This window comes from Ricinus communis, chromosome 10 (genome assembly GCF_019578655.1).
Source record: "Ricinus communis isolate WT05 ecotype wild-type chromosome 10, ASM1957865v1, whole genome shotgun sequence".
Taxonomy (NCBI): Eukaryota; Viridiplantae; Streptophyta; class Magnoliopsida; order Malpighiales; family Euphorbiaceae; genus Ricinus; species Ricinus communis.
Genome location: NC_063265.1, coordinates 19667356 through 19694778, shown reverse-complemented (window position 1 = coordinate 19694778; position 27423 = coordinate 19667356). Strand labels below are relative to the sequence as shown.

At 30.7% G+C, this 27423-nt stretch overlaps 1 protein-coding gene across 2 annotated transcripts; it reads left to right on the top strand.

Moving 5' to 3' along the window:
• The first annotated feature begins 1516 nt into the window (after positions 1 to 1516).
• Positions 1517 to 22658, top strand: LOC8286299 (insulin-degrading enzyme-like 1, peroxisomal). Of its 2 annotated transcripts, XM_048380180.1 has the most exons (27): positions 1517 to 1631; positions 1739 to 1922; positions 2071 to 2146; positions 3543 to 3610; positions 4110 to 4201; positions 4285 to 4358; positions 4444 to 4487; positions 6014 to 6065; positions 6529 to 6651; positions 6735 to 6847; positions 6983 to 7145; positions 7966 to 8058; positions 8233 to 8318; positions 10504 to 10590; positions 11104 to 11207; positions 12044 to 12146; positions 17225 to 17320; positions 17397 to 17586; positions 17814 to 17875; positions 18083 to 18187; positions 18505 to 18706; positions 18798 to 19006; positions 20795 to 20919; positions 21001 to 21052; positions 21118 to 21204; positions 21856 to 21978; positions 22168 to 22658. In XM_048380180.1, the coding sequence occupies exons 2-27, from the start codon at positions 1815 to 1817 to the stop codon at positions 22417 to 22419; spliced, it is 2889 nt and encodes a 962-aa protein (XP_048236137.1). In that variant the 5' UTR covers positions 1517 to 1631; positions 1739 to 1814; the 3' UTR covers positions 22420 to 22658. The 2 variants fall into 2 exon arrangements, with proteins under 2 accessions (XP_048236137.1, XP_048236136.1); XM_048380179.1 differs by lacking the exon at positions 1517 to 1631 and having other exon boundaries at positions 1718 to 1922.
• Positions 22659 to 27423: the final 4765 nt, after the last annotated feature.

Sequence of the window (27423 nt, the reverse complement as noted above, 5' to 3'; positions counted from 1 at the left end):
TAGAGGGTCTTTGATTTTAAAATTTTATACAGCTGGTAGTTAGTAAATTTAAAAATTAATAACTGATAGCTGATTTACTTTCAATCTGCTGATGATTTTATTAACTTTATTTTAAATTTTTTTTTTATCAGTTAATAGTTGAATTTATTTTTTTAAACAATATTATTTTTATAACAATAACTTATTTAAAAGTGATATCATATAATTAGTTTTTTTTATAGTTGGTGTAAAATAATAATTATTTTAAAATTATACTTAAAAATTAAATAATTACTATATCATTTAAAATTAAAAAAAATCTTAACTTTTATTTTGAATTAGCTTTCTTAACAATTGAGTTAAATAAAATTAATTGAAACAGTTTATAGCATTGAAAATAACATGTTAAAATAAATCATATAAAAATAAATTATATATTTAATGGTATTTTAATATTAATAATTTATAAAATCTTATTAAACAGTGTAATAAGTGGTATCAAAAAGCGTGACCACTTCATTTCACTATCTTTGAATGTCCCGCTGCTAACGCTCTATCTCTCAGTCAACACCCAAGTCTTAGCTGGTTGTCTTTTTAGTAATAGTGGGAGTGTTTTATTCTTTACTCTCAAGTCTAGGGCATGTTGCTCTAATTCCATTTTGTGTCGCTTTTTCGTGTAATAATACAATCTTACATTTGGCTATGATTTTTGTAATGATATTTGTCTTATCTCATGCACCTATTTAATTTAATGAAGTTGTACCCTTTGCTAAACAAAACAAAATAATAAAACAAAAGAAGATGCATTGACTTTTTACATAAAACCATGTTTTTGATTGAAAATATGGGAAATAAAGAATCTAAAATATTATCTTCGTATCTTTTTTTTTTTTTATTTCTTAAGATTGATGAGATTAAAATTGTCCAATGCCAAAAATTAAACTGAAAAATAAATTAACCGAACCATAATTTTAATTTTTTTTAATTTTTAATGTTAATTTTGATTTTAACTTTTATATAAAAAATTGATATTTTAATTATCTGTCTGTATATGTATAAATATATATAATTCTTAACACATATAGCATTTATATATAATTATTATATTTATAATAATTATTAATTATGTGTAATTTCTATATTCATTATATATTTAATTTTAATTTATATGAATATAATTAATAAATCATTTTGTATTAAATTATATAGATATAGTTAATAAATTAATTTTGTAATTAAAAATAACTCTAGTTTAAAAATATTATATTAATTATATTATTATTATTATTATTATTAATTTATTAACTAATTTAAAAAGGAAAAATATTTAAAATACTAAAATTTTATCAGAAAAGATCTTAAAATTTAATATAACTAAAATTAAAAGATTCAGTTGATTATACTGTAAATGCCATCGAATAATTGGTACATTTAAATTAGAAGCTAATAAATTTAAAAATAGATGACCTATGGTTGGGTTAACGTAACTCTATTGAGAGGAGAAGAACAAAAACCTTGGCCTTGACGAATACGCACGCCTCTTCGGGTTAACCAACTAATATTCGAGCCTCCGGAAAGGCCAAGTTTGCCTTTTATATTATTTTATTTTAAACCGTTGAGGTTGGTCGGCAATTTCCATGCAAGCCGTGTTGGTAAAACGTCCCGAATAATTCTTCGTTTTAATTTTAAGTTCTTATTTTTTAATTTTAAATGTTTGTCAACCTTTGTGTGTCTTATTGTAAACATCAATGCATATTAGACCAGCGCAGCCACAGCAACGACTCTCGCGTTTACTTCTATTTCTCTCATTTGCACCGTGGAAAAACACAAGAAGAATGGAGGTGGAGATAGTAAAGCCGCGTTCTGACAAGAGAGAGTACAGAAGGATCGTCCTCAACAACAATCTTCAAGTCCTTTTGATCTCCGATCCTGATACTGATAAGGTAAATTTTCAATATTCTATATTTCTTTTTTTCTTTTTGTTTTTCATTTTCGCTATTTAACTGGCTGATTTATTTGCTTTTTCTTTTTCTTCTTCCTAACACTTGTTGTTCGTTCTCTCTCGCTCGCTCTCTTTCTTGCTGGTAAAAGTGCGCTGCTTCAATGGATGTTGGCGTTGGCTACTTCAGCGACCCTGCTGGCCTCGAAGGACTCGCTCACTTTCTCGGTATTTTTAATTAACGCTATATATTTATTTATCTTGTTTCTCAAAATTAATTTAAAACGGTACATTTTATTTTTTGATCATATTTAGTATGTATCTACAAAGTGGAAAATTATTAATTCTGTTATTTAAAAATATTTGTACAAGCTTATTGAGAAAAAGAAATATTTACATCATGAACAAAGATTTTCAAAGATGCCTATAGAAAGTAAAATCAAATTTACCACACTTTTGGATGTCTGTTAGGAAATACAATAAGAGTAAAAATGTCAGTGAGTTTTATGTTTTATTTTCTTTTAACATATTCATATGGAAAAAGATATTTTCTTTTAGTTGGTTAAAATTTGTATTTTCAATTATATAAACTTATTTTCTTTATGAGAAATTAAGTTGTACAAATCTTTGTATGCTAAACTATATATATATATATATATATATATATGCAATATATACTAGTATACATTAAAGCTTTAATGGATATTTTGTTATATGACAGTCCAGATGAAATAAATACTTCATATAAGTATATAAAAGAATATGAAATTTATTAATATTTTTTTACTAATAAAGAGATAGCAAAGTTGTGCATATATTATTAGAATCAGAATGTTGATAATATTTATGCTTATTTAATACTAATGCAGTTATTGTTCACAACATAAATAATAAAGAATTTCAAATTATTTAATGATCCTTACGAAACTAAATTATGGTAAGCATATAAAATATGTTCAAATAAAATTGTAAACAGTTTTTGACTATATATAGGTAATTTTATGTTCAATATTTACAATGTGCATGATTACAAGGTATGTCTTGGTAGTTTTGAGGAGAAATTAATACAGCTCATGTGGATTGTGATTCTAGTGTGGTCCATATGATAGAGGAAGTGAGGGAGAATACTCAACTCCTTTCATTGAATAACTTGTGAATCCATAAAAGATATAGACATGTTAATTGGTGGTTGAAAACTTGATTGTTTGATTACTTATGACTATTTATGCGTTGAACCTATGATATTAAAGCTTTATTTGGTCGGCAGGATGTTGAATAATTGTTCTAAACTTTGGTTCGGTGTTTTTTTCACTTTTTTTTTTTTAATTTGGAAAATTTGTTTCATAAGAAATTGGTCGACAATTTTGGGCCAAGACTTTAAACATGGACTGCTGGCTTCATACTATAGCTATTTGATAAATTTGTAAAGTATAAATTCTATATTTAGAGAATAGATATTTCATCGTAGCCTATCTTTTTATGTGAATCAAACAAAATCCAATCGTGTCACCCAATTGATAAATATATAGGAACCTTCTGATAAACAAGTAATTGTTATTTTAGTTCGATTTCTACATTTTTATAATTGTCTTTTGATTGTCCCATTCAATATTTTGTTTTGCAGAACATATGTTGTTTTATGCTAGTAAGAAATATCCACTAGAGGGTAGTTATATGAAGTACATTACAGAGGTACATGATTTTTTCTTTTCCCTATTCTGGATTTCACTTTCTGCACTTTTTTGTTAATCTAGTTACTAATTATGCATAGAACATGAATTTTTAATATTCAATCAGCCTATTGAAGCTATGATATTGTCTTTATTTACGTAGAGATAGAATAAGTACAAAGGATCCAAGCAAATTATACTGAAGTTTGCACCTCCAAACAAATTAGTATAATAATCTTATATATGTAATAATTCATAGTTTGACAAATAATTTTCACAAATTAAAAAATAACAACACCTTTTTGTGAGATTGTAATTGAAAATTGCTGTCATATTAGAAAATGTTAGTGTGAAAATAAGAGTAGAAGAGAAATCATGTAACTTTCTCGTGATTGGTGAATTTTGAGGACCATCTAGATATAGACATGAAAATTTGTTTCCTTGAAATGATGCCAGTGTAAGAATTCTCAATCATGCTAACTAAACTATGTCCTCCATGACTTTGGTTTCTTGTGACATAGCATGGAGGCCGATGCAATGCTTATACATCTTTCGAGCACACCAACTACCATTTTGATGTGAACACAGATTCTTTTGAAGAGGCTTTGGACAGGTTAATCATAAATCTGTAATTTCTATTTCCTTATTGCTGCTAGTTTTATAATTATATATTGATCATGTAGAGTTACTTTCCAGGTTTGCGCAGTTCTTTGTTGGACCATTGTTGTCAGATGATGCAACCATGAGGGAAATAAAAGCTGTTGATTCTGGTTAGCTTCTTTTCAGAGTCTCCTTGTCTTTCTCTTCTTTTACTAAAGTTTTAACCAATAGTTAATCTCTCCTTCTATCATACAGAGAATCAGAAAAATTTATTGTCAGATCATTGGAGAATGCACCAGGTATAAGCTTCTCTCCTTGTCAGCTGAACATCAAAAGTTTCATATTGAAGAGGATTAAGATGCCCCCATCATGTAATATATAGGCCTATAGGCTAGATGCAATGGACAAAAGGATATAACAAAGAGGATTCACTTGAATTCAATCCTACTCCCAAACTCGTCGGTTTCTAGCACAACGACCCTTTTTCTTCATTTAGGTCTGTTTAACCCAATTAAGACTCAGTCCCAAACTAGCTGGGGTTGGCTCTATGGATCATTTTTATCTACTTTTGTCAACATAGTTATTTTTATATAACTTGTTCCTGCTGCTACGCTACTTTTTGAAGTCATTGACTTTCTACACCAGTTCATTCATGAGATTATATTGGTTGGTTAGCCATTTTAGCTTATCATCTCTAATCTCATACTAAAAGCTGCTTACTCCACTTTCCTGTAGAAGTGAACAGTTCTTGGCCAGTCCATTATTGTGATTGTTTGCATCATTTTAGCATTCTCAACTTAATTATGCTCCATATAGGAATGAAATGAAAACGAAAGATAATCTTATATCCATTAAGCTCTAGAACTCGAGATTCTACCATGGATTTCAAAGAGTCCTTCTGTGTGTAGTTGTATACTTGTTTCATTGCTTGTCTAGTGCTTTTTTTTTTATATTTTCATTTGATAAATCCTTTATCCTGTGGGCTAAATTTGGCCACTTCATACGTTTCATTAAGCTGGATTATAAACTCGTTACTGTTGCTTCTTGAATACACTCCATTTATTAATAGGGCTCTACTGAGCTGCTGGTCATCACTTTACTCTATTTATGACATAAGGGTTTCTGTGCCATTGTATATTATAATTAGAATGCATTGACTATGCCAAGTCATGGTTTTTCTTTTTCTTGTTCTTGTTCCTGTTTGTGTGAATGTGTTATTCTCTGATCATAAGTTTCTTCTTTGTCTTGGACTCATCTATCTGGTTGTCCTACAAAACTTATTTCACCAATTTGTGTATACCCTTTAACTCTAATGCCATTCATATCACTTGAAAGCTTTAATTTCAACCTGATTTTTATTTTGGGAAGCTCTTTGTGACCTAAGCTATTCAAGCTGCCAACCCTATATTGCTTCCTCAACACACTTAAGAGTTCTAGATCTAAAATTTGGAAGTTCTGTTCCATGCAAAATTGTTCCACATTACTCTAGCATTGCAAGGGAGGTGGTCAAATTCTTTTATCATTGGTATCACTTAGGTGTCTATTTAGAGGAAAACCATCTAGGAGTCTACTCAGAGGACAACCGTCTCCACTATGCTTGTCAGTTATATTATAAGGTGGTACAAGAGTTTGACGTTTGCAACTTAAATTGTTAAACCTTGTTGTAATAACTTGAGAAGAATATTGAATATAAACTTTCTTCTTCCCTAAGTATGTTAATTTTCTTGTCTCAAGAGTCATGTTACTTTTCAATAGATATGTTTCTTTGGTAATTATACGACTAACTTGGTCTTATTTCTCCTTGTAACTGTTTTACCACATGCAGCTTCAGAAACATCTTAGTGATGAATACCACCCATATCATAAATTCAGTACAGGTCAGGAAATAGCATATATAGTCTGCTGTAGAACATTTTGATAACTTGCCTAATTTTGTGAATGGTGTTTTGCAGTTGGTCTTGCAAAATATATATAGCTGACTTCAGCTAGGTTGAGCTTAAAGCTTAATTCTGCTGAATTGCAGGTAGCAGAGAAATGGAGTATCTCACAGTTTAATTGCAAAACAAAATTGTCGAAACACTTGGGGATTGTTTTGGTGTGCAAAATGTGTTAGTCTATAATATTGTGGCACATCAACAAAGAACTTCTCTAGGTCCCATTGGACTCTTGAGAAAATACTAATTTGATTATCACTAAAAAGAATTATTTACTCCTATAATAACATCCCCAAATTTATTCCATGGAATGAGATGAAATGATATGTACATTGATTTAAAGATTCAAGACAAAGCCTGATCTCAAGAATATGCTGAAAAGTTTCTAGCCTTTGTCAATGCACAGGGAACTGGGAATCTTTGGAAGTTCAACCCAAAGCACAAGGGGTGGATACAAGACAAGAACTTCTTAAATTCTATGAACAGAATTATTCTGCCAACCTCATGTCTCTGGTGATATATGCAAAAGGTTAGTAAATCACTGCACAGCATATAATTATAGGTTACTTATATTCATAACATGTATAATTTCTTTGTAATGGATAACATCAGAAAGTCTTGATGCAATTCAAAGTCTCGTTGAGGACAAGTTCCAAGAAATCCGAAGCAACAATGGAAGCTGTATTTCTTTTCCTGGTCAGCCTTGCACATCCGATCACTTACAGGTAAGCCCAGCAGTTGTATGTTTCTATCCCATGCAAACAAATATTTATTTAGTAGAAAAGAAAATATATGTGGCAAAAGAGACTAGACTATTAAGAGTTAGTTTATTTATTCATTTGAGATTGTGTTTGTGTCAGATATTGGTGAGAGCTGTCCCAATAGAAAAAGGCCACAAATTGAGAATTGTATGGCCAGTAACTCCGAGTATTCTTCATTACAAGGAAGGGCCATGCAGGTATTTGGGTTATCTTATTGGCCATGAAGGAGAAGGATCTTTGTTTTACGCCTTGAAAACATTGGGTGCGTTCATATTGTGCATATTTAGAAAATCAAATTTTTTTTATGCACACTTTATGCACATTCTTTAAAAGTTGAATTTGTTATGGTTTTAGGCTTAGATGTGCACATGCATTAATTGCCCATTTCTCTTTTGATATGCTTCATTTCAAAGTAAGCATATGTATGCACTAAGGCATAACATAAGTGTTCTATTTTTGTAATAGTACTATGTATCATGCTTTTGATATCATTGGTCACATGGGTATTGGAAATATTGGCTGTGATTATTGTCCACCATAATTGTTTCAATTTTTCCTTTTCTTTGGAAAATTGAAAAGAGTTGATTAATCAAGGTGAGCTGCCTTATATTTAGCGCCTTCATTCTATTTTATAATGGTAAAGAATATGAAGTGGAAGTTCATTTTGGAAAGAAACCAAACTTATAAATTAAAGTATCATATTTTGGAGAGTGATTTATAAGGAAATCATATCATGCTAAAGAACATTAAGCTAAAGACAAGATAAATCAATGTGGCTATAATTTCATCCAGACCGTAAAGAAGATGTTCTTGTTACCATTATGATAGTAGAAAACTAAAAAAGTTTTTGGATGGCCATTATTGGCTGACAAAACATTATGTGCATGTTAAGATGCACTAGTATGTGGAAGGACACTTTAGTTAAATGAGGCAAAATATAGTAATAAATACTTTGCAAAGGATAGTAAGTTCTTGTCAATATGTTTACCAAGATAACCGTGACAAATATAGTATTATGATTACTTGTTAATTTTAGTTTTTGTTTTGTGTTGGGGAATAATGAGCCTAAGAATTCATTGCAGGATGGGCTACAAGTTTGTTTGCAGGTGAAGAGGAATGGAACCAAGAGTTTTCTTTCTTTAAAGTGATAATCGATCTTACTGATGATGGTCATGGTTAGTTTGTTTTATTTTCTGCTTCTTTTTTGTTTGATATGCTTATATTGCAACACATAAATGTATTTAGTACTAACGAATTACTTACATTTATCTAGTTTTTGTTGGGTGGAATCCTAACAAATACTGAGGGTGATATGTTTATGGAACAAAGTTACTTTTGCTTTTGTACAGAACACATGCAAGATATAGTAGGGCTGCTATTCAAATACATATACCTATTACAACAGTCTGGTGTTTTTAAATGGATATTTGACGAGGTATGGAGTTGAATTGTTGGAAGGCATTATAAGTGTAAATCCAATGATTAACACTCTAGTTTCGTTGCATAATTGGGAAATTTTTTACAGCATTTGTACGTACGGTCTGTTATTGCCTAAGCATTGTATTTATGTAGTTATCACTAAAAAGTGCATATGCCTTGTGCTTGGAATTAGTAGATGTTTATACCCAAAACTGAAATTTGGCCCAACCTAACTAAATTTTGTGGCCGAATATTAAAAGCTCATTACCTTGACTTGAATTGAATTTATAAATCATGATTGTATTTATTAGAACTTCTAACATCACCCATAACCCAAGGACCAATTTGAATATTTTCAGTTGAAGTTAGATATGTGATAAATTTGTTGGTTCATTGTAGCATAGACCTAAGGTGGTTGTAGTAGTGATTATTTTGTTGACAAAGTAGTAGGGAGTACTAAGGAAGTCAAGAACATATTTTAACAGTTGAGGTAATTGAGTAGTGGGGAATTTTTTAGGATATTGTTACTTAAAGAGTGATGAGGGAGTTACACATGTTTCGGAGGTTGGGAAGGTTGAGGAGGTGGACAAAATAAATGCACCACTCTTTACAACTAGGTATTCATCAAGTTTGAGGGGTCTATAATCTGAGGAGCTCACCAACATTCAATACACCAGTGCTTATATCATAAAAATCTCAAATATAAATCTTCCTTTATTAATTAAACCTTAGATTATTTCTTAGCTTATTCATAGTTACATTAGATTATAAATACCAATTTCCTTAGCTTGTAATTTTTCTTACTTTTGTTAAACTCAATTTTTTTGCTCGGCCATTTATTAATGGGGTAATTATAATTTATCCATTGAGGTTTGCCATATTATATTAGTAAGGACCTCACTTCTTAATACTCTACTAAATATCCCTTATTATATTAGTCAAGTTGTTGTTAAGTTAAATTTAAAGGAAAAGAAATCCTTTCTAATTGACCAAAATAAAAGTAAAGTGTTATATTTCCCCCCCTTGAAGCTTGCCATATTATACTAGTTAGTCCCTTAATTTATATTATTACACTGAATTTCTATATAATCCGTCATAATATATTAATACATCCTTCTGATTCTCAAATTCAATAATTTACAATGAATATTTTTTAATTAAAATTCATAATTCAGTAAGAGGCAGTAACTATTTTAAAAGTGTTAGTAATTATTGATAATCTTAGCAATTATTTTAAAAATTTAGATTCTTAAACATATAGATATAATAATTACTAATTTATAGCGTTTCAAATATTTTTATAAATTTATATTTAATGAGTATGTATACTTAGCTAATAATTTATTGAAAAATATTCATTAGAATTTACATAAAAAATGAAAATATAAATATTAAAATATAAAAAAAAAAACATTTCGATTGAGATGTTTCAGCAAAAGTAGTGTTCAAGAATGGAGTAATTAATAGAAGGGGAAAAATATATTATTACAAACTGTAGAGAATTTAGTATAATACTAAATTGTAAGAGACTAAGTAGTATAATATGACAAAATTCAAGAGGAATAGTAATTTCTCATATTTTTTTGTTCAGCCAATTGGAGAGTATTTTATCCTTTCATTTTAATTTAATATTATAAGTTATTAGGAGGATTTAGTATTATATTTAAAGTGAGGTCTTGATTAGTATAATATGGAAAACCTCAAAGGGCAAATCATAACTACCCCTATGTTAATTTCAACTCCTCAATTATTATTTTCAATTCTTTAGCATGTTAACTACCATCAATCATTGTTTTTCTTAGCTTAATCATTTAGGAAATTCTTTTAGCTTATAAATCATGCATTTTCATTTCAATTTAACAACTTTTAGGAGTAAAGTTAAGAATCTAGTAAACCTTAGGTCCCTTCGGTCATTCCGCACAGTCTCCTGATTAAAAATAAAAAAGGCGCAAATTTCAGCAATAGTTTAGATATCTCACACATGTGGCATGCCTGTAATTGCTCAATACTCTCACAATGCATAGTAAAAAATACTAGCAAACATTAGAACTTGGTAGTAGAATGGAAAATGAGAACATTGGATTGACTTTTTGCACAATTTATCACAATATGTTAATTTTGTTTAAACTCATATGAAATGTTGTTTATTTTGCATATTTGGTGATAGTAGTGTATTTTGATTGTTTTTTTTTTTTATGAAGCTTACCGGTATTTGTGAAACAAAGTTTCATTATCAAGACAAAATCAGTCCTCTCTATTATGCAATTCAAATTGCGTCAAATATGAAGGTATACATATAAAATTTCCAGTTTTGGTTGAAAGACTGCCTTATTTTGCTTTAGTAAAAGGATTATAGGAAAGATGGACTTGCAACCAAAAGAAGCATTGGATTTTGCTTCCTCATTATGAGATTTCATGAATTGCAAAGGAAGAATATCTTACACATACAACTTTGCTCATGTATACATGCATCAATTAGGCAGGTCTGTCCATTTGACCCAATGTTTAATTTAACACAAAAATGAGAAGAAAAGCTGAAAATAGATATTCGGTTGATTTACAATGGGACAATATAAGGTTGAAAGAGGACTATCGATTCAATAGTTTGATTAGTAAAATGAGCATTCCCTAATAGGTTATTGATGAATGTAACACCCAAATGGATCCAACCTCCGCGTACAATTATGCCTATATATGTACTTCAGCATGTAATTGCAAAAGGAAAATGAGCTAATTCATGTTCTCATGTTGTGAAATGCTAGTAATACTTATATGTTGATGCCTGTTTTTGTTGGATCCAGTTATATCCTCCAAACGACTGGCTAGTGCAATCATCCATGCCTTCTAAATTCAGTCCAAGCACAATCCAGTTAGTATTGGATCAGCTTTCTCCAAACAACATGCGGTAAGTTTATTAGTGACTATCAAAGTTATAATTTATTTAAATAATGATTGACAAGTAAATCCTTTGCTTTGTTCTTGGCATATTGTTGTGAAAGACTACATTTCATCGTGAATTTGTTGTTGTTTTAGCTTGTTTTGAAGAGGTCAGAGCCTTTGGTTGATACCTGCTTATAATTTATATACCATGCTAGTACAATTGCTTACATAATTGTTGTTTAGCTAATGCCGGAAAAAGAAAAGATCAATAAAAATACTGCAAAACCAAAATAATCATTTTCTTTTAGTAATTAAGTTGGAGTAGTAAACTTCAAAGGGACCCAAAGACAACAACCTCATAGATTAATCTATATGCATTTATTTTGTTTCTTATATTGCTCTATTGGCTGACATTATCACTTGGTATCTGTATCAAATATTTCATTTCTTCTCTTGCTTTACATTTCATGATGATATATAAAGGAAGTTTATTCAATTGTCTCCTAGAGCAGTGTAGTGGGAATTAGCAGTAAGATCAATTCACTTGCTTGTTATTGTCATGGTAAACTCTGGCTTTCTGTGGTGATAGACTATTCATTGAAGTCTTCTGTAGTTTTTCTAACTTTTATTGGGTGCTTTCCCTAGCTTGATACTTCATTTTAGTGGCCTCTTTATTGTGTGGTTACTACATTTGATAAAATGAGAAAACTAATATGATCAATAGTTCACATTAAGATTGGATCTTGCCTTCTAAGATATATGCATATTGCTATGTTTTCAAATTGAATAATGTATTTTAAGGGCTTGATTTTTTTTTTTTCTCTAAGGCATATCTCTGCTAATAACATGTCCGTCCTATAGAATCTTTTGGGAGTCGAATAAATTTGAAGGGCAAACTAACAAGGCAGAGCCATGGTACAAAACCAGATATAGCATTGAAAAGATTACTGGCTCCATTATCCAGGTTTGTTTGTGGTTGTTTTTTATGTTATTTGTAGAATTTTATAGAGAAAGGAAAAAGAGAAATATTCTCTTATTTTTTTCATATATCAAACATAGAAAAAACACAACTTATATAGACTAGCTAAAGGATAGAAAAAATCTTAGATAGGAACTAATTTATCTTATCCCTAAAACTTAGAATGTTTATTCATATCTCTAACAAACAAAAAACTAATTAGTTATTCTAACTTATCAACACTCCCCTTCAAGTTGGAGCAAATATATCTGTCATGTCCAACTTGCTAACTTGAAATTCAAATTGCTGTCTAAACAACCCTTTAGTTAAAATATCTGCTACCTGCTGTGTAGTTGGTACAGATGGAATACAGATAATTCCTTCTTCAAGTTTTTCTTTTATGAAGTGTCTGTCAATTTCAACATGTTTTGTCCTGTCATGTAAAACAGGATTATGAGCAATACTGATAGCTGCCTTGTTGTCACAATACAGCTTCATAGGTAAACTCACAGATCTTTTAAGCTCTTGTAGAACCCTTTTCAGTCAAAGAATCTCACACTCCTTGTGCCATTGATTTGAATTCTGCCTCAGCACTACTTCTAGCAACTACATTCTGCTTTTTACTTCTCCATGTGACTAAATTACCCCAAACAAATGTGCAGTATCCAGAAGTTGACCTTTTATCAGTGATTGAACCTGCCCAATCAGCATCCGTATACACCTCAACTCTCTTTTTTCATTTTTCTTGAAAAAAAGTCTTTTTCCTAGTGTACTTTTCAAATAACGAAGAATTCGATATACAGCTTCAAGATGTTCTTCATATGGAGAATGCATAAACTGACTTACCAAGCTTACAGCGAAAGCAATGTCCGGACGAGTATGTGATAAGTAAATCAGTTTTCCAACCAACATCTGATATCTTTCTGTGTCTACTCGAACACCATTCTTTACCTCCCTAAGTCTAGAATTAGCTTCAATTGGAGTTTCAGAAGGTTTACAACCACTCATTCCAGTTTCTTTCAGGAGATCTAGAATATACTTCCGTTGTGAGACAACAATGCCTTTCTTTGACCTTGCCACTTTCATTCCAAGAAAGTATCTTAGCTGGCCTAAATCTTTCATTTCAAACTCCTTGGCTAGGTTTTGTTTCAATCTGCTTATTTCAATTATATCATCTCCAGTCAAAATTATATCATCTACATAGACAATTAAAACAGAAATTTTGTCTTCAATAGAACTCTTTATGAAAAGAGTATGATCAGATTGACTTTGATTATAACCTTGACCTTTAACAAACTTTGTGAACCTCTCGAACCATTCTCTAGGAGATTGTTTAAGGCCATATAAAGATCGCTTTAGCTTACATACCTTGGTTCCAAATTTCTGAGCAAAACCAGGTGGAGGTTCCATGTATACTTCCTCCTCTAAGTCACCATTCAAAAAGGCATTCTTCACATCTAGATGATTCAAAGACCAATCTAGATTAGCTGCAACACACAAGAGCACTCGAATAGTATTGAGTTTCGCCACAGGAGAAAAAGTTTCATAGTAGTCCACTCCATATGTTTGAGTAAATCCTTTGGCTACTAGATGAGCTTTATATCTTTCCAAGGATCCATCTGAATTGTACTTCACAGTAAACACCCATTTACATCCGACAACTATCTTCCCATCTGGCAGATCCACTTCTTCCCAAATAGCATTCTTCTCCAAGGCTCTCATCTCCTCCAAAATAGCTTCTTTCCACTTAGGCACATTTAGAGCCTCCTGAACACTATTTGGAATAATCATACTAGACATTTGTGAGATAAAAGCACAATATGGTGATGAAATATTTTTGTAAGATACAAAATTTGACAAAGGATGTTTAGTACATGACCTGACACCTTTCCTAAGAGCAATGGGAAGACCAAGTTGACTAGATGAATTATTTGTAGGATGTTTTGTAGACTTACCATAAATTTCATAATCCAACATCTGATTAGATTCTTGATGGTGCTGTGGGATGGTGGCTCTTTTTTGTGCTTGATGTTTGAATATACAAGACCTTTAAACTTTTTCGCATAAAAATCAGTTGTTTCAATATTTTGATTTTGAGATGACCTTATCAAAGGATGTTCAGTATTTTCAATATTTAAATCATTTGTTTCCACACTTTCTTTATTTTTCGACCCATTTTCTTTTGAAACATTATCAGACCCCCAAGAAATACCATTATTTGAAAAAAACTCAAAAGTTAAATCATAATTAGAATTTAAATCAGAACCAGAATCAGTTGAGACATCTTCACTAGTGTTCTCCCCCTGAAGATGAAATTTGTCAAAGTATGATTATCCTTAAAAAAAATTGACATCCATAGAAATAAACATTTTTTTCAAAACTGGATCAAAACATTTATAACTCTTTTGATTTGCAGGATAGCCTACAAAAATATATTTATGTGCTTTTGGATTAAGTTTTGAACGTTTGGGATCATGATTATGGACAAAAGCCACACTGCCAAAATTTTTTAAAGGAATGTTGCTAGTTAGCCGAGTTATGAGAAAACATTCACTAAAAACTTTAATTGGTGCTTTAAAGTTCAAAATTCTTGTAGGCAATCTATTAATCAAATAAATGGCTGTTAAAACTGCTTCTCTCCAAAGATACTTTGGAATTTTAGTTGTAAAACTAAGAGCTTTAACAACCTCTAGGATATGTTTATTGTTTCTCGCAGCCACCCCGTTTTGCTGAGGCGTGTTACTACAAGAACTTTGGTGAATAATCCCTTTTTCAGCAAAAAATTGTCCCAACACATTGTTAAAGAACTCCTTTCCATTATCATTTCAAAAAATTTTAATTTGAGTCTGAAATTGTGTTTGAACCATATTATAAAAAATTTTGAACACACTTTCAGCATGAGATTTCTCTTTTATAAGAAAGACCCAAGTAACTCTAGTATGATCATCAATAAAAAGGATAAACCAACGTTTTTCAGAAAATGTTGGCGCTCTAGAAGGACCCCAACCATCACTGTGAATCATGGTTGGACTGTTTATAAGGTTGCGATTGGTAAACAGTTCGGTGATGTTTAGGTAATTCACAAAATTCACATCGGAAAAACAAAATATTTTTATTCATGAATGACTTTGGGAACAAATACTTTAAATATTGAAAATTTGGATGCCCTAGCCGATAATGCCATAACATAATCTTAGTGTCACTTGAAACAAAAATAGAATTGAAACAAGTTTGCAGGTCTTGCCTTCCAAAGGTTGACTCATCATTGAAGAAGTAGAGTCCACCATCCAATTTAGCACCCCCAATCATCTTTCCCGAGGTTAAATCCTGAAATTTACAATAGGAAGACTTAAAAATCACTTGACAATTATGATCAGAGGTTAACTTACTGACAGACAGAAGATTATATGACAAATGTGGAACATGTAAGACATTCTTAAGAACTAGAGAAGACGAAATAGGAATTGTTCCTTTCCCAGCAACAGTGGCTAAGGAACCATATGCAATTTTAACCTTTGATATCCTGCACAAGGTATATAAGAGGAAAAAATTTGCGAATTGCCAGACATGTGATCAGTAGCACCTGAATCTAATATCCAAGTGCTATGGGATTTGGAACAAGCTATGGCTGCAATGAAAGAATTACCTGATTGTGCAAAAGAACAAGACAGGTTAGATTTTTCTAAAGTTTGGGACTTAAACATTTTATACATGTGCTCTATCTGTTCCTTGGTAAAAGGAAAAGATTCAGAAGAAGAATGCTGCCCCGGATTAGTATTGCTAGCTTGAAAAGCGTGTATATCTCCCCCTAACTTGGTGTTATCGCTGCCTGTTTTCTTCTTCGGTTTCCCATGCAATTTCCAACAAGTATCTCGAGTATGCCATGGTTTTCGACAATGATCACACCAGGGTTTCTGCTTTCCCCCTGAGTCTGTACCTCGAGTTACAAGAGCAGATTCGTCAGCATCTATTTTTGGTTTATCATTTTTCAGCATCATTTTTCGTCGTGCTTCTTCTCTACGCACTTTTGAAAAAACTTCTCTAATAGTTGGTAAAGGATTTTTTCCTAATATACGTCAATGAACCTCATCAAGATCTTTGTTTAAACCAGCCAAGAAAACAAATACTCGTCCTCTTTCAATTTTCTTTTTGTACCGAGCACTGTCATTAGGATTCTCCCATTGTTCATCTTCAAACATGTCCAATTCCTGCCAAACAGCCATCATATCATTATAGTAAGCTGTTACCTCTTGATACCTTGTTGCATTTTCCACATATGGGTGTTAATTTCAAATAACTGCGAATGGTTGTCCAAATCTGAATAGGTTTCTCGAACTGCTTCCCAAACATCCCGAGTAGTCTGCAAAAACATGAATGGTTTTCCAATAACTGGATCCATTGAGTTAATCAACCAGGCAGTAACGATTGAATTTTTTGAGCGCCACTGCCTGTATTTCGAATCATTGGTTCCTGGTGGTTTTATCTCACCATTCAAGTATCCAAGTTTCCCTTTTCCATCAATCACCAACCTCATGGACTGAGACCATTCAAGATAATTCTTGCCATTCTGCTTGTGAATGGTGATTTGAAGAGAATTTTCAGGAGGAACGGGTGGAAGTAACTGAGAAACTCCCCCTGATGGTGTCACGCCACTGCTAGCTTCTGAAATAACTGCGAATGGTTGTCCAAATCAAGCCCTAAGCTCTGATACCATGTAGAATTTTATAGAGAAAGGAAAAAAGAGAAATATTCTCTTACTTTTTTCATATATTAAACATAGGAAAAACATAACTTATATAGACTAGCTAAAGGATAGAAAAAATCTTAAATAGGAACTAATTTATCTTATCCCTAAACCTTAGAATGTTTATCCATATCTCTAACAAACAAAAACTAATTAGTTATTCTAACTTATCAATATTATTCTCTCAAATTTTATCATAAATGCGAGATCTAAGGTTGATGCACATTTAAATTTGTTTTCTTTCGGTTCCTCTTACCAAAATAAATAGATCATTTTTCCTAAATAGAGTATTCTGTAAGAAGAACTTGATGATTTTGTTAAAGTTTTTGATTAATTTCAGGGATGGATATCTTCTGCCCCTAATGTAAACCTACATGTACCAACACCAAATCTGTTCATCCCTACTGACTTATCAATAAATGATGTGCAAGAGAAGGTTTGATGCGATTTTTTCATCTAATTATGTGACCATTGTTTTCTCTGTATTCTAATATGATTGACCTATGATGCAGGTTCAATTCCCAGTGCTCTTAAGAAATTCATCATATTCATCCTTATGGTACAAGCCTGATACAATGTTCTCTACACCTAAGGCATATGTCAAGATAGATTTCAATTGCCCCCATGCTAAGAGCTCTCCTGAGGCTGACATTCTCACCAACCTCTTTACTCGATTGTTAAAGGATTACTTGAATGATTATGGCAAGTTAATTCAATTCACTTGAACAGAAGAGTTACTTACATTCTTATATTGGCTTTTCTCTTCTCCAATTACACTGGTCATTTTTGACAGAGAGCAGCAGAACATTGGATTTAAATGATTTCTCTTTTCCTTTCTTAACATCGACTACTTTGTACTCCTATGATACTTCTGCTTTGGTGCTTAGTTTTCTTCCTGGAAAAAACTTAACATATTCTACACATTTCAGCTTACTACGCACGTGTTGCTGGTCTACATTATCACATAAACATGGCAGATAGTGGTTTTCAGGTACTTTCGGTCCAGCTTTTTGATTGATCCTATGTTGGTTTTTGTTGGCTAAATGTAGAAGTTCCTGAACCGCAAGTTTATTCTTTGTCTAAAACAAAATTGACATGTTATTATTTTATAGTTTTCTACCAGGTTACTTTTTCTATGTGGAATGTAATACAGTTGAATGTTTCAGTTGATTTTTAACTTTTTCATTTTCCCTTGTAGGTGACTGTGACTGGTTATAATCACAAATTGAAGATGCTGCTGGAAACTGTCATCGATAAAATTTCAAAATTTACTGTAAATCCTGACAGGTTTGCTGTGGTTAAGGTAACAATTAGGAATATGTATTCTTAAGTGCTATCAACTTTCCGTGCACTAAAATTTATGTATTTTGTTATGAAAGTTCTTAATAGTATGCTTCTGTGCTTTTGAGGCTGGAAATAAATATAGCATTTAGGCAAACATATATGATGTGCAAAGCCTTAGTCTTGCATGTCCCCATCATTTGCAACCATAAATTCCATGGGGTGTAGTGCTTTCTGCCCAGGAAGCATATTCAATAATGCAAATAAAATAGAAATTTAACGAGCATCTCAGAGAGTGTATAAATTTGTTATTGACTGTCTATTTATAATTAATATTAGGAAATGTTAACAAAGACGTATGAAAATCACAAGTTTGAACAACCCAATCAGCAAGCTGCATACTATTGCTCATTAGTCCTACGGGACCAAAAATGGCCCTGGATGGAAAAACTAGAAATTCTTCCTCATCTTGAGGCTGAAGATCTTGCAAAGTTTACTCCAATGATGCTCTCAAGGGCCTTTCTAGAATGCTACATAGCAGGTCTTTAGTCTTGACTCTTTCTTGAAAGTTCTAGCATTTAATATGCAATTATCTTTAACTTATTAATCAATTAGTGTTATTTAATTCTCAGGTAATGTTGAATGCAGCAAGGCAGAATCTATAATTCAATACGTTGAAGATGTTTTCTTCAAGGGTCCAGACCCTATATCCCAACCTTTATTCCCATCCCAGCATTTGACTAATAGGGTTGTCAAGCTTGAAAAGGGTAAAAGTTATTTCTACCCTATCAAAGGCTTAAATCCATGCAATGAGAACTCTGCTTTAGTGCACTATATTCAGGTAACTACACTAATTAATGAAGAGTCTCTTCTGGTTATGTTGGATTTTTATTTGTTATCCTCTCAAGAAATCATCTTTTCTTATTAGCCACTAGGGATTTTGTTCTGCAGAAACTTTATGCCAAGGATCTAAGGAGACACGGCACAGTTTTCACCTATATCTTTTTTCTATTCTCTCTCCCCTTTTCTTTCTCTTTTTCTTTTCTTAATTACTTTGGCACAAGGAGACGTCTCCATCGGTATCTCATGTGATTTTTAGTCAGTACTCCCTAGGTGTGTGTGTGTGTATGCATGTGTGTCTCAAAAGTTTATTCTTGACACTTCATTTGCATCCTGCAAACATAATATTTAATCAATAACAGAATGTTGTTCTACGTTAATACTCCAGTTGCTACTTCTGTCTTTTGTTAATTTTCCAGGCAATGTATGGGCCTGTTTAGTTGTGGGAAACTGAAGCTATTTTCTAGAAAGTTCTTCTAAGAAAACAGGAAAGTAGAGTTTCATGTTTAATTTAACATAATTTTCCAAAACTGAGAAATAGAAAACATTTTCCAAATCTCCATATTTATACTTGAATCTAGAAAACATTATCTTGATGTTTTCTATTTACGGGAGCCTTATACCACTATTACTTTCTATTATGTTTATCCAAACTAACACATATCTCCTTTTCTTTTAGTAGCCCTTATCTTAAATTTTGATTTTTCTTTTATTTCCAATAGAATAAAAAATTGGGAGAAGTTAGAAATAGAAAAGAAGACTGAAAATTAAAAATGAAAAAAATTCTCCACAACAAAACAACCCCTATAGTTTTCCTCATTTCTCATGTTGTAGAGAACTTGAACTAATATCTTAGCAACTTATTTCAAGAAGAGCAATTATAAAAGGAAAACTAATGGCATAATTTTTCTGTTTCATATTTTTTATGTATGGGATTTTTGCTAGTTGAAGATTATTGGTTAAACAGTTTCTTTTTCGTTTCTTTCACCACTGCATCTTGAATGCCCTTGTTGGTCTTGTTCATATTTCAAGTTAAAAAACTTTGATGCGCTCTTCATAGCTGCATGTATTAGGTGGTACTTGGGGTAGAAAAAAGGGAGTGCAGTGAAGTTTCTCTTTCTTCATCTTAATTATGTTTAATCAAGATGATAATGTGGCTATGGTCGCTTGAGTTGTCTGAAGTACTAAACATGAAAAGGGTAAATATGTAAATTCATAGGTGCTGCTGTCTTTGTTATCATATTCATGCACATATTAAATGTTGTGTAGAGGTTATGCGGGTCCAACACAAACTAAAATCCAAAGTCTATGCAGCACATAAGCACATTGACGGTGTGCAAACGTGTGCTTTCACAATTATTTTCCAACGTTATATTGACAGTAAAACCTAGTTAAATAATTAGAATTATGTAAACTTGTAGAGGATGACAAGATCAATGGTACTTTATGAAACTTCACTGTTTCTGGTATAGATGTTCAGCACTAACAAGGACTTTTTTGTCTGGCCGGATCCTAGAAGAAGGGAAATTTCATTCTCTTATTACCATATGATGATTTTATTTGAAAACATTGTTTACATGGTTGTATACCCTGCTTGATTTTGGACATGTGGAGAACACCTGTAAATGAGGAAAAACCCAAAATATGGCTGCTTGTTTTTATTAAATTCGTAGTTTCTGAAACCGTTCATAGATGTCCTTTTATCAGGTTATCTGATTTCACTAAAAATAATATTATTTTTGGTGGAGATTTTGATGCAGTTTCTGAATCCTTTAACTCAATTATCTAGGTTCATCAAGATGAATTTGTGCTGAATGTGAAGCTTCAGCTTTTTACTCTTATTGCAAAGCAAGCAGCCTTCCACCAGCTAAGAACAGTTGAACAACTTGGGTACATTACTATCCTTGGGAAAAGGTATGCAAAAATTCACTGTTCTAAAACATTTCATTAAACTTGGAATACCTGCAATATTTTCTAACTAATTAAACTATGCAGAAATGACTATGGCATTCATGGATTACAGTTTACCATCCAATCTTCCGTCAAGGTATGCAGCACTTCTTTCGTCTGAAGTTTGGCTGTAATATTTATTGATCTAGGTAAACTGGACAGGGTCCTGCAAATGTTGATTTGAGAGTCGAAGCATTCCTCAAGATGTTCGAAAATAAAGTTCATGAGATGACTGATGACGAGTTCAAGGTGAGATTAGAGATACTTAGCCAAATAACAGAGTAGCAGCTTTCTCTGCGTATCAGTTTGGACTTCTAGATTTTAACTTGAATCTATTAGATATTAACCCAAATAAACATGACTATTAACATGAGCATGATTCTGACCTGAATAGTCAAAAATATTAATGTGTTCCAAGTATGAAGATAACTCTAAAGTTTCATCTTAGGGGCTGTGCTGATCTGCAAAATGTTTTAGAGATCAATTAAGTGATAGTATCGCAACCAATTATAGTATCCATCATTATTCTCTAAGTGGTAACCTACATTATACTTGTAAAAGTTTAGCGGTTAAGGTACTGGCTTTTTAATTCTTGCTAGCCATTTGAAAATCGTTAATGCTCGTAACAGTACACTTATGACCAATGAAAGACCGTTCATACGGAGTAAAAATGTATTAATCTAGTTTGTTCATAGAATTAGTGAGTTCTAAGGGGGCTAGCATGTGTAACAAAGTTTTGACATATTATAGCAATTTCCGTATATATTAGCAATTGCCAAACAGCGTTTTAATGATTGCTATTCCATATGTTTACTAAATAATTCCCAATCTAGATTTTGGAAGATGTTGCTCATTGCTTCCTTCTACTGTAAAATGACTGATGAACTGGCTGTTTTGCAGAGCAATGTTAAGGCATTGATTGATGTGAAACTTGAGAAGCACAAGAATTTATGGGAAGAATCTGGATTTTACTGGCACGAGATCTTTTCTGGGACTCTGAAGTTTGACCGCAGAGAATCTGAGGTATGAATATCCTTATTAATATTGTAATTACTTTGATCATTCGCCTCGAATAAGGATATGAAGACACAAGTAGGACAATTGCTTTTCGAAATATTGACAAAGATTGAGAAGTTAGCACTAAAGTTGGACAATTAGTACTTCAGATTCATACAAATGGCTTTTTTTCCCTTACGAATGGCTTTAAAACAGGTTGCAGCACTTAGGCAGCTTACAAAACAGGAATTTATAGATTTCTTTGATGAATATATAAGCATCGGTGCGCCTCAAAGGAGGACATTAAGCATACATGTTTATGGAAGCCTACATCAACTTGAGTACACAACAGATATCAGTGAGCCAACTCAACCCAACTCATCCCGAATAGATGATATTTTCAGTTTCAGAAGATCACAGGCTCTTTACAGTTCATTCAGAGGAAGTTTTGCTCGTACGAAGTTGTAACTTGTAAGGGTTAAACCTTGTAATTCCTTTTACCAAAACCATTGATGAATCAAATAATACTTTTCCATGTCATGTAAAAAATTGTGGCAAGAAGTGTAATATCAGAACAGCAAGCATTATGGACCTGAGTGACGTTTCCTAAATGTAAATGGGAAAATAATGAGTGCCAACTTTGGAGAAATTATACATTTTAGTTGCAGTTTATTTTTTTAACAAAAGGTCTCCAAACTGTTCAAGTACTTCTACAATCTTTTTGATATTTTTGTCTCTTACAATTATATCATTTATAGAACAATTTATCTCTTCTTTTTTTTCTTTTATGTTGATGGCAGTTTAAGGATTAAAATTGGTAATTTCGGAACAATAGAGGCCAAATTGTGATTTGAAAAGCCAAGAGTGGAAGTTGGTATCATACCAAAATTCAGCCAAGAAAAGCCATTTGTACCGAGAATAAAACAGTATGACACATGCACCTAAGATACATTTTCAGACATCTACTCAGTTTGGCCATCGTTTTGTTGGAATGGGCTAAAGGAGGTATCTTGGGTTTTGAACAATTCCTCCAAAATATACCGACAATAATAGTCCCCGTCATTGGCAATAGTGTAAGGCACACCATGTACTTTTTAGAAAAAAGCATATAAATATGGGAAAGAAATTACAAATTTTTATTTTTATGGTACAAACATAAGACTTTATTTCTACTTAAAATAAACTCAAGTTCTATTGTTTATACAGTTTTTAAAATTTCAGTTTTTTCTCTATCAAATATAGTCTTCTTCCAAAACTAAAACTCTTAAAAAAAAATCAAAAAATCTTCCATAAAAGTAGTAAATCTGCAACTTCAATCCGACATACAAAGTGAGAAAAGAACTAGAAAAGGCAAATTAATCAATTAAAAATAATATTACGACAACAATAAAGAAGAAATCATGTTCGTGATGCAACTGAAAATCAGTTTGCAGAATTCAAATCAAGCTTCAATTCATAACTGAATAATAATGCAGGTGTTTTCGAGTTAAAACAGTAAATTGACAAGAAATTACATCAAATTATATCAAAATCGAGGTAAACAGAAAAAGAAATTTTCAATTGAAGTTCAATATATTTGAATACGAGAAATATGAGTTTTATAAATCTGCAAATAACAAAAGTATAGCATTAATAGCATTGTCAACTTCTAAAAGAAATTTAGAATTAATATTATCAAAAAATGAAGATGAACTAAACTGAGCTCCTCCCTTTCAGAATTTTGACTATTAAAATTTTGATTAATATTCTGAAAATTAAAATAAAATAAAATATCATTACATCAACAAAAAAATAAAAATACCTCAGAACAAAAATAAGAGTTATCATCAACATCATCATTATCTGCTTTAGATTTTCTAATATATTGAACAACACATTTTCCTCCAACTTTCTTTCTATATCTCTTATCATCACTACCGCTACTCTTATCGACATTTTCAACACCAAAAATTACTTTCATTTAAGATAATATTATCTTGATCATGTCTTTTACCATCATCAGAATCTGAATCATCATCAGAATATATTTTTTTTTTTTATCATTATCCATTTTTTTTTCATTATCTGTAACATCTTTATCTCCTTCATTATCGTCATCATCATTTTTCTCATTTTCATTGCCATCATTATCTTATGATTGTTCATAATCTTTTATCTCATCTTCATCACTATCAGCATCATCTTCTTTTGCCTCTTCATGATTATCATCATCATCATTTTGATTCAAATCATCAATATCATCTTGTTTTTACTTTTGTACTCCTTAAAAATATGTTTAAGAAAATATTTCATAAGATATGCAAACAAAAGTAATAACTCTATAATACCACCAAAAAGTAAATTATATGTAAATAAAAAAAATATGAAAAGTATATTATAAATATCTCAGAGGTATCATTTAATGTAAAAAAAGAATTACTACATATCTTATCAACTTTTTCATCATCTACCTCCATTACATCACCAAGACCTCCAACATTTTTTGATTCATAAACCTTATGACCAAGTTAAAAGAAAAATAAAAGACCTTATTAGAGCAACAACAAAACATGACAATACTAAAATATAAAATTATTTAAAAGAATAGTACATTGGTATTGTCATTATCTTTTTACTTTGAATTCTAATCAACATAATCACCTACATTCTTATCTCCAAACTGTCCATATCAGTCTAAAACATAAAGATAAACATAATTAATATACTAGGAGTATATAATAAAATTAAAATATAAAAAATTCAAACATAATTAAATTGGTATACGATAGATATATTTTTAATATATTAATAACTCAAAATAACAAAGATAAAAAAAATATACAAGAAATATATTTAAAATATCTAATTAGACAATTGATTTACCTAAAAATAAATACCATCAAAGTTTGAAGTACCAGTTCCATAACAACCACCTTTCAACTTCAACTTAATATTAGATAATGAGTTGAAAATTTCTGAAATATATAGTAATTTGGTGAGAATAAAACTCTCTTATCAACTTATCTTAATTAGTTAATAAAATTTCCAACTGTCTCAAAACTTCAACCATGAAAGAGTATGTTGAAGTAGAAGGTCCAATAAATGAAGCAGAACCAGCAGCATTAAAATTATCATTGGCCTCATCAAACTTTTCCTTTTTTATATTGAAAAGACCTTCCAAGTTTAATTTTTCTTTCTCTTCACTCAAAACAATAACGTTTCTTTAAAACATAACTAAAAAATAAATAAAATATAATTAATTAAAAATATAATACAGAAGAGGAATAAAAATAAAAAAATTAATATTATAATAAAATAAAAAATTAACGTCTTAAGAGATGCTAAAAAAATAATTGTTCAAAGTAGTTGTAAGTTGAAAATGTTGAAGCCTCCCATTTTAATATACGTGGTACTTGAATTCCATAATCAATAGCAAGATTTTCAGAAGAACATTTACAACATTCATAAAATCACACTTCAAAAAAAATTGGACAATCATATATCATATAATAGAAACCATCATTTTTCTCTTTCAAAGAATCATTTTTTCGACTTAGAGAATGAACTAAAAGATAAAAAGCTTTTATTCCCCAAGAATAATCATTGAAAGCATCACTATCAATAATATTAAGGTGATGCATTTCAACAACTTTCACATTTAGGACAACCAACAAAAATATTTCTACAAAATATAAAACAACAATCTTTACCGCATCAACATCATCATTCTCTTATTTTTTGCTAAAATAAATATTCTTCAGCAGTTTGTCTATTGATTTGCTTCACTCCTTTAAAATATTTTTTTAAAAATCTATTGGTAGTATTACAAAAACCCAACTTCTTTAGAACACTAACACATTTCAGTCCACCAACCACAGCAAATTCAGAAAGAGGAAATCTTAATCTAACTCCATTGATGTAAATCCAAAGCTCATCATTTCTATCATATTGATCCTCTCTCGACAACGAAAAATGAATTAGTTGAGGCTGAAGCTTTAATTCATATCTAAAAAATATTCAAAGCATGTCTTTCTAAATATTTCTAACTGACATCCTCAAAAATTTTTTCTAATGTGACTAATTATATTCTTCTAAAAAAAATCCCCAAGTATAGCATGAAAATAGTCTTCTAGTTTAGTTTTAAAGTATACTATTTACAAAACAACAAAACAAAACTAAAAAAAACAGTATACTTTAAATATAATATTACAAAAATAAAAAGCTAAAAAAAATTAAAACACATTAATACTATCCAAACATATATAGCTTTTCAGTATCTGAAGAGTATACTTTAGATATCCCGCTCTAGAAAAATTAAAAATAAAAAAAAAAATTAACTGCTCTAACAATAAACTAATATATCACATCATTTTAGTATATCAATGTTAACTTTTTCATAACCAACAAAAAATTCAAACAAAACTAAACAAATCAACTACAAAATAAATGAACTACAAATTCAACATAAGAATAAAAAACTCTTAACTGATATGTTATATTTTTTTATTATCTTAAATATACTTTTTTCAAAGAAGAAATCAAGTTCAAAAATAAACTAAAAGAATCCAATTACATAATCAATAAAATATAAAATACACAAAAGTTAATAAAAAGTTATCCATTAACAACTTAAAATTATAAATAAAAACGTAGGTATATCAAAAGTGTAATATAGATATACTGATATACAAAAATCATAAAAGAAATATTTCAAATATTTTACTAGTATCTTAATATTTTAGATAGTTAAAAAAATAAAAATAAAAATAAAACACGAAAGAAGTATATAACATCTTTTCATAAATACCTATTCAAATTAAAAAAAAATACCTTTAAAGGAGAAGAAACAGGTTCGTCAATGAAGATTTCTAACTTTTTTTTAGATTGAAGCTTCTTCAAATCAGGAACAACTTCTTCACCAACAAATTTTCTCCCTTTCGATCGCCTAAGTGAAGAATCCTCACTCACACTTGCTATTTTCTTTAACAACTTTGGAGAATCTCCAGCTGCTGCATGCAACCTTTTCTTACTTGATTTTTTCTTTCTTCGACACTATCACTCTTCTTTTTCGATCTAACTCACTAACTTTCTTCTTACTCATTTTGTTTTTAGAAAAGGAAGGTTTAATCAAATTTTTTAGAATCTGACTATTCGAATTCAAAACAATAATTGAATTTAAACAACTACCATCCAATAAAAGCTCGACATTACTCATAATTTAAAGCAACAAATTGACAAAAATCAATTTCCAAAATCACAAAGAGATAAACAAAGTAAATTTCAAATTTGAAAGATAGATATGCTAAAAGGAAAAGAAGAAAAAAAAAACAGAAACACGTGTGAGACAAAGAGAGTTAAAAGTAAAAGAAAAAAGAAACCGTATAAATAAGAGATAAAAACAAAATAACTATATAAAAAAATTACTACCATATAAACAAAAAAATACAACCGTATAAATAAAATATTTCAGCAAAAGATAATAGCCATGAAATT

What these genes read in the sequence shown, in the direction of transcription:
- LOC8286299 (XM_048380179.1), top strand. Translation starts at nt 1,728, where the DNA reads ATGCATATTAGACCAGCGCAGCCACAGCAACGACTCTCGCGTTTACTT. An exon ending in CCGATCCTGATACTGATAAG is followed by an intron (nt 1,923 to 2,070) that starts GTAAATTTTCAA and finishes TGCTGGTAAAAG; the next exon opens with TGCGCTGCTTCAATGGATGT. An exon ending in ACAGGTTTGCTGTGGTTAAG is followed by an intron (nt 18,188 to 18,504) that starts GTAACAATTAGG and finishes AATTAATATTAG; the next exon opens with GAAATGTTAACAAAGACGTA.